This window comes from Prunus dulcis, chromosome 6 (genome assembly GCF_902201215.1).
Source record: "Prunus dulcis chromosome 6, ALMONDv2, whole genome shotgun sequence".
Taxonomy (NCBI): Eukaryota; Viridiplantae; Streptophyta; class Magnoliopsida; order Rosales; family Rosaceae; genus Prunus; species Prunus dulcis.
Window position 1 is genome coordinate 18,128,102 of NC_047655.1, and position 8,295 is coordinate 18,136,396.

General features: G+C 35.6%; 2 protein-coding genes across 2 annotated transcripts; both read left to right on the plus strand.

Moving 5' to 3' along the window:
• Window positions 1–896: 896 nt before the first annotated feature.
• On the plus strand, window positions 897–2,756 carry LOC117630398 (cysteine-rich and transmembrane domain-containing protein WIH1-like). The gene is made up of 2 exons (XM_034363130.1): window positions 897–1,022; window positions 2,286–2,756. Exons 1-2 carry the CDS (start codon window positions 897–899, stop codon window positions 2,511–2,513), a joined length of 354 nt encoding a protein of 117 aa, XP_034219021.1. The 3' UTR covers window positions 2,514–2,756.
• A 1,674-nt stretch (window positions 2,757–4,430) lies between these two features.
• On the plus strand, window positions 4,431–7,609 carry LOC117630399. The gene is made up of 3 exons (XM_034363131.1): window positions 4,431–4,563; window positions 4,927–4,994; window positions 7,134–7,609. Exons 1-3 carry the CDS (start codon window positions 4,431–4,433, stop codon window positions 7,359–7,361), a joined length of 429 nt encoding a protein of 142 aa, XP_034219022.1. The 3' UTR covers window positions 7,362–7,609.
• Window positions 7,610–8,295: the final 686 nt, after the last annotated feature.

Consider the following 8,295-nt stretch of genomic DNA (forward strand, 5'->3'; position numbering starts at 1 on the left):
ATGCTTTTGTTTAGTTCAAACAATATTAATGTTGATGTGCATGATAATGTTTGAATAAGTATATTGGAGGTTTGCCATGGCAGCTCCGCCACTGTTTCGCATCCTTGGTGCAATGTTCAATTGTTATCATTGTCTTTATTTATTTTTGAAGGTTTGGCTGCTAGAACACCCACCATAGTTTAGAGGTTGCCATGAAAGTCGTGATAAATCTAACATGAGGTTGTAAGTACACAACTCGAATTGATCAATATGAAGTTGGCACGTATATGTTAGGGTTGATCTATACAGTACTTGACTAAAAAGGAACATAAACTTGCCGAGCTAAATAATCCGGTTTAGATGCAACAAAGCTTGTTAATATGTACTTTTTTTTATGTGGTTCAAATATGACTAGTAGCACCTGGTGATATGCATTCGCGCTAAAGTATTTTCTGTGAGAGTTCAAGTTGATAGGCCAATCCGTTATAACATGAGTGAATTTGATTATAAAACTTGGGGGGTGGTGTCACGGAATTTCTCATACATCACCATCTCTTTTTATACCTATAAATATAATTCAGATGGAGTCAAAAAAGAAAGGAAATTTGGGGGTTGTGGCCCTTGATTGGTTACACATCGAAGCCCATTGAAAAAAGCGGCAGTCATTTGCCTTGTTTTAATCGTCCTATTATTTTTTCTTCCCTGCTACGTACGCGTTGTTGCCGCCCGGTGAAAGCAACCAAAAATATTACCGACCTTCTGAGTTCTAAGCAGCAAACCACTCCGATTCTCAGCTGCTTTAATTAATTTTTCTCTCTATATAAATTCATCATCTGCCATCTTCTCAATAGCCCAATTACCTTTTCATTCTTTTCATCACTTTGATTTTCTTCTCTCCATCGTCTACTTTAGTGATAATGAGTTCAGCTACTACTCAGACCACAGTAGCACACCCTGCACCTTATTATGTACAGGCCCCAGCACCACCAGCTGGGTATCCCACAAGAAATGACCAAAATCTTCCTCCAGCTGCTCATGGACCTGTAGAAACCAAGTCCAAGGGTGATGACTTCTGGAAGGGATGTGCTGCTGCCTTGTGTTGCTGCTGTCTGTTGGATGCTTGCTTTTGAACTTCATCTACATGTAATTTGAGTTTCTAGTTTACTTTACTTGGTTTTTCTTTTTTCCACGATGAATGGTTTCGAATTAATTCACCTTGCTGTCATATCAGTTGCTTCAGTTGATGATGTTAATTTGATCTCCATTTCCTGGCCTATTTTGTCATATATTCTCTTCTAACAAGGTCTGATTCCTTTTATTTATCTTTCTATTATACTTTCTTTCGTACTAATAGTGGAACGCTCGCAACTCATACAAGCTTTCGGCCTATTGCTAGGGGAATTTTGGGATAAACACTAGTTTGAGGACAAATTGTAAGTTATGTGCGCCTATCTTATCTTATCATAATGCAATATAGATGATAATTAGGTGTTTATCTAATGGGTATATGTTAAGGTACTGATAATAATACAAGAGCTTTATTTGATGTAACTAGTATAAGATGAGTTCTGATGAGAAGGAAAGCACCCAGTGCTTATCAATCCGAAGCATCATTCATCTTCAATTTTTCGTATGAACATAAGCCTAGAATTTGGTATTTTTAAATTCTTGCTGATCAAAATCTTCATCATGAGATTCGTGAGTGAAAACACTGTTGAGGAATGCTTTTCTTCCCACCTCATGAGCAGCTTTAGGATTATATTAAAAAAATTACTTCTAGAAAGTGCCACTATCCCAGAGAAGATATTTTTTTTTTTTACAAATTACAATTTGACATATGTGCAGAAATAATTCATAAAAAACGCAAAAAAATAAAACTTTTACACACGTATCAAACTGCCATTATATAAATATCAAAACTTCTTCCTTTACTTACGGGGGAATGGAGGGAAGTATTTTCTTAGTAGGGCCCATTGCGTTTTGCTTAGTAGTCTTTTTCTCTTTTTTACTTTCTTATTTATTTCTTCTTTTTGGGGTCTGAACTGCCCCACATAGGTACACGGTGTACACTGTAGCCACCCGCGTAAGAGACACCAGTAAGATATCAAATATATATCTTCCCAGAAACAACCACTCCAACAATTGTCATCTGCTTTTCTTGATCTATAAATTGCGCCTCATCTATCATCTACCCAACAAACCAAACCCAGCTAAGTGTTTCACTTTGTTTTCATTCCCTTCTGTTTCTAGCATCTCTCTTTTATTTTCTTCTTCTACCTCCATAGAATACTTTGAAGGCCCTTTAGAAATATTATTCAAAGATGAGTTCATCAACTAACTCTGGAGCAGCATACCCTCCCCCACCTTGTTCTACAACGCCGGGTCAGGCTCCACCACCTGCTGGTTATCCAACAAGAGATGCCCCAAATCCCCATGGACATGGAGCTGTAGAAACTAAGTCAAAAGGTGATGGCTTCTGGAAGGGATGCTGTGCGGCCTTGTGCTGCTGTTGCGCTTTGGATGCATGTTTTTGAACATCATCCAGGAGATTCTTGAATTGAGAGCCCAATAATCCACATATATCTTTCGTTTGTGAATTTTATTTTAGACACATTTATTTCAGTTTTTCCGTTGTTATACTTCTATGAGGAAGGGACCATGTCGATTTCCTATTTAGCGATCCTACGTACCGGTTGTCCAATTCTTTTTATTGTATAATGATTTTTATAATAAAATTTCTTCATTTGCAGCTAATATAAGGAAATCATCCATGAATTTTTCTTGAATCATGATCTTTTGGCTCAACTTTATCCTAGTTCTACTGGGAGCAACCCCATTTTTCACCTTGAATTGGTCAAAATATGTGGAATTTTTTATTTTTTTTTTTTGTAGAGGATTAGATCTAGTAACTGGAGTTCATGGCTAACTCACACCATCATTTAGTTATTGCAATTCTTTTTTTTCTGATAGCGCACGAGTCACATGTATAGAATCAACTGAAGCATTGGTCATTGTATAAAAGATATTTTATAGAGGCTTACATTCCCAATGTGAGACATATCGCTTAACCCAACAACCTTAACTAGTATAATACGAAACAAAAAACAATTACTGATGTTTCATTTCCTTAATATGTCGGATGAATTCAAATGCAAAAAATAAATAGAAAAGCTTTATGACGTTAAAAAATTAAAATTAAACATAACATTAATTAAATTCAATAGGAAAAAAAATCCGACGGTCCAAAAAATACAATATACACTTTTTGACATTTTACCTCTCTAGTGGGTGAAAGTAAATTTCAGGTTGAAAATTGGTTTTACATCTTGGAATATTCCAATCAAGATACCACCGAAGATGTAAAAGTCACTTACATCCTTATTTTTACATATTTGCATTGGAGATGCTCTTATATGTGCTCTTCAGTTTGATAAGAGTATTAAAATCTCATTATACAGATATGGAAAACAATTTCTTGGACAAATACAATTGCAAAAAATATAATAAAAGTCATGTGTCCACGTGTGCATTATTGTTATTTTTGATACAAACGATAATCTATTTCAATATAATCTAAATTATAAGAAGGGAGATTTGAACTCAAGTGCAGAATAAGGAACACATCTGCTCTAATCAACTTGGCTAAGCCCTTACTTACATTAGTGTTATATAACTATAAAATGTGAATGAAATCATTGATGCAAATGTGACAGCAAAAAAAGAAACTAAAAAATTTAATGTAAAAAGTTTTTATCCAGGTGTGAAACTATAATTTATTTGTAGAGGATAAATATCAAGTGACTGCTAAGTTGTTTTGGCTTTAACCTACAAACAACTAAGGAGGTTACCATCTTGAAGAATACTTCTAGAAAGCGAGACGCACAAAGGTTGGCTCTTTAAAAACTAAGAAGGAGCTCATCCTCAAAACAAATGGTATTTTGACACTGGTCAAATTTTAAAATAAAAAAGTTAAAAGAATCTCAGAAATAATAAAAATAAAATGAAAATGAAAAGTGTGAAAAACCCATTTAGTTTGAGAAGTAGCCAAAGCTTTTTTCCAAGCTAAAGTATGTTGGATATCCTCTCACGAGTTGGATATAATATGATTTGCTCTTTCCTACGTACCTTCCACTGGCCAGTCCAAAAGTAATAAGAAGAATAACATTTTGTATTTTTCTTCTCCACATACATTTTGGATTTGCACGCGGTGTAGTGTTGCCACCCGCGTTAAGACACTAATTATTGACCTTCCAGGAAATGAACAATCACTCCAATTCCCATCTGGTTTTCTTCATGTATATACATATAAAATGGGGCTTCATTCATCAAATCAAACCATCCAATACAAACCAAACCCAAACTAGAAATAATCAGCTTATTATTTTTCAACTAAGATGAGTTCGTCGACTAATTCCGCAGCAGCATACCCTCCTCATCCCCAACCTTACTCGATGGCGCCCGGATCCTATTACGTGCAGGCTCCGCCACCTGCTGGTTATCCCACAAGAGATGCTCCAAATCCTGCTTCCGCTCATCATGGGCCTGTAGAAACCAAGTCCAAGGGTGATGGCTTCTGGAAGGGATGTTGTGCTGCCTTGTGTTGTTGTTGTCTCTTGGATGCTTGTTTTTGAACATCATCATCCCATGTGATTCTTGAATTCAGCCCAGTTACTAATCATATATTTCTTTATTCGTTTGTGAATTATGTTTTCCTCACTTTTTGTAACTTTTGCGTTATTATTCGATTATGTAATTCTTGTTGTTGCATTATTCGTATAGTAAAATTCTTTAATTTGTTCAAATAAAAGAGACAAGTTTTTGTGAGTATTAAATGGTTTCACGTTATGATATTAACACCGTACATTCACGAATTTGCTTGAAAAAAATGAAAAGAAAACAAGAAAGAAAACATGAACTCGGATTCTGAAGTTATTAACTGTATTTTAGGCTGGGTGGGGTATGCAATGTCATCAGTTGATGATGTGGGACAACGTGTGACCAAACATGTGGAAAATGTATATTGGCTGTTCAATCTAATAGAACCCTTATGTCATTCGATTCGATACTGCCACCATAATAGATAAACAATAGAAGATTTGAGGAAGAGTTTCAGAATGAAAAACAGAGGAAGATGGAGTAGTTGTTTGGGTAAAACTTCTGTGGTGCAATTCTTAGACAGTTTTGGGTATTTCTCAGATTCTTTGCTTAAGACAAAAGCCTAAGGCTCATACAAAGGATAGATAAAATCCCAACCATCCATGCGGCATATTGATCGACCATACAATAAAGTCAAAAAGTCAAACTATTTGTATCACAATCTTTGAACTTCTTGTGCTGTGAATGATATGCCTTGTTTAGGAACTTATTTGTATCACAATCTCAATTCTCCTATTCACCATATTCTTGGACTGTTATATTTTGTGTTGTTTTTTATTTAGTTCGAAATCTTTCCTGTGATGAATTGTTGCTCTAAAATTGTTTATTAAATACTTGAGGCAAGGGACTTAGCTCCATCTATTTTTATAGGATGGGAGCTTGTGAGAATTCCCTGTAAATGTCTCCTCTCAAGACCCACGACCACCCCCGCCCCCTCTATTCTTTTTGCTCTTGTTTTGACATATTGATGATTGATGTGTGATGCGATCTTTATGATTTACGCTTGAATGCCTGTACTTTTCAGTGTTCTTCGTTTTTTATTGCTGATTAATAACAACCTTCTTATGTGATTGGTCCATTACATTGTTTGTGCTAACTTTCCTTCTCAAATTTGATTACTTAGAGTCAGCAATCTCTTTGACGAACGACTTTATAGAAACAGCAATCTCTTTGACGAACGACTTTACTAAGGTGCTATCCAAGCACCCAGGAAGCATAAAAGGTGAAGTTGTAGAAAAAAAATTAAAATAGATATTTGTTGATTAGCAAAAAAAAAAAAAACAACGAGAAATGGAGGGAAATGGTTCCAAATTGGTGGCAAATGGGTCCGAGGCATTGAAGAGTTCAAAAGGAATTGATTTGATGATTATATCTCTTATAAAATAGGGATTTAACGATTTTTTTGACGAATGGACTATTTAAGAGCACCCATATTAACGTTAAGGACCATGGGCAGTGGCGGAGCTAGGATTTTATGTGTGAAGGGGCCAATATATTAGGGTTTAATGTTGATTTCTTTCCCAGTGTTAAGCTTGTAAATAAATAAATAACCGATTATCTTTAATTCTCTATTTTCTTAAATATACTTGTGAAAGAAAGATTTGATTGGCTGTTTCTTTTAATTTTTATTAATTATGTTGGTAGAATCTAGGAGTAACTTTGCCATATTGCTAAGGAAAGAGTCTTTTAGTTGGAGGGGAAAATGTAAATCCCTCTTTCTCTTTATTGTGGGGGACCACAAGCATTAATTTAATATATATATATATATATATATATATTGTCCTAAGTTGTACAATGCAAAGGCAATATATATACTATTTCAGAATTTTGGGAGGGCCAAGGCCCTTGCCGGCCTAAGCACACCTCCGCCCTGACCATAGGTGATACAAAAAAAACTTTAAGGATGTAATTTGATAGTTTCGCTAACGTCAGGGATGTTTTGTGATAAAAAGCCTTTTGTAAATTATAATTTGACACATGTGCAAAAATAATTTATAAAAAACACAAAAAGAAAAACTTCTACACATATATCAAACTGCCATTGATATAAATGTCGAAACTTCTTCCTTTACTAACGGGGAATGGAGGGAAGTATTTTCCATAATATAATTGCTCTTTCCTACGTAGGTCGTCCACTCCAAAACTAATTATGAGAACAGAACAGGGCCCATTGCGTTTTGCTTAGTAGTCTTGTTTTCTTTCTTTCTTTCTTACTTCTTCTTTTTGGGGTCTGAACTGCCCCACATAGGTACACGGTGTACACTGTAGCCGCCCGCGTAAGAGCCACTAGTAAGATATCAAATACGCATCTTCCCAGAAACAACCACTCCAATAATTGTCACTTGCTTTTCTTGATCTATAAATTGCGCCTCATCTATCATCTACCCAACAAACCAAACCCAGCTAAGTGTTTCACTTTGTTTTCATTCCCTTCTGTTTCTAGCATCTCTCTTTTATTTTCTTCTTCTACCTCCATAGAATACTTTGAAGGCCCTTAGAAATATTATTCAAAGATGAGTTCATCAACTAACTCTGGAGCAGCATACCCTCCCCCACCTTGTTCTACAGCGCCGAGTCAGGCTCCACCACCTGCTGGTTATCCAACAAGAGATGCCCCAAATCCCCATGGACATGGAGCTGTAGAAACAAAGTCAAAAGGTGATGGCTTCTGGAAGGGATGCTGTGCTGCCTTGTGCTGCTGTTGCGTTTTGGATGCATGTTTTTGAACATCATCCAGGAGATTCTTGAATTGAGAGCCCAATAATCCACATATATCTTTCATTTGTGAATTTTATTTTAACACATTTATTTCAGTTTTTCCGTTGTTATACTTCTATGAGGAAAGGACCATGTCAATTTCCCATTTAGTGATCCTACGCACCGATTGTCCAATTCTTTTTATTGTATAATGATTCTTATAATAAAATTTCTTCATTTGCAGCTAATATAAGGAAATCTTCCATGAATTTATCTTGAATCGGGATCTTTTGGCTCAACTTTATCTTAGTTCTACCGAGGGAGCAACTTTATTTTCACCTTGAAGTGGTCAAAATATATGTGGAATTTTTTTACTTTTTGTAGAGGATTAGATCTAGTAATTGGAGGTCATGGCTGACTCACACCATCATTTAGCTATTGCAATTCTTTTTCCTTGGTAGCGGGTCACATGTATAGAACCAACTGGAACATTGGTCATTGATACAGGAACATAGGGGTGGATTAAGATAGATATTTAGCATTTAATTAGTTATTTCATGATATATTGTTATTTTCTTATTTAGGTAGTTTTAGGATATCTTTTATTATTTATGTGTGATTTTATAAATTAATTAGTTTACTTTTGGACCAAGTAAATTTTCATGTCCATGTGCCGCCAACTATGATGTTGATGATTAATGAAATAGTTTATTTGTGGCATGGATTTGCTACGATCTATGTGAGTTTGCACTAGCCCTAAATTTCGGTACTTGTGTATGTGGTTGGTGACCTATGTTCGGATCTCGATCCCCATCAATTGGTATCAGAGCTATGACTTAAGATTTGCTTTATCAGGGAGGTTTTTGGATGGAAGGTCGTGTTGACAACTACAACGACATGAAGGAAATTAGGAGGATGTTATGGCAACTTACGGAACGTATCGCTCGCATCAAAGCTTGAATC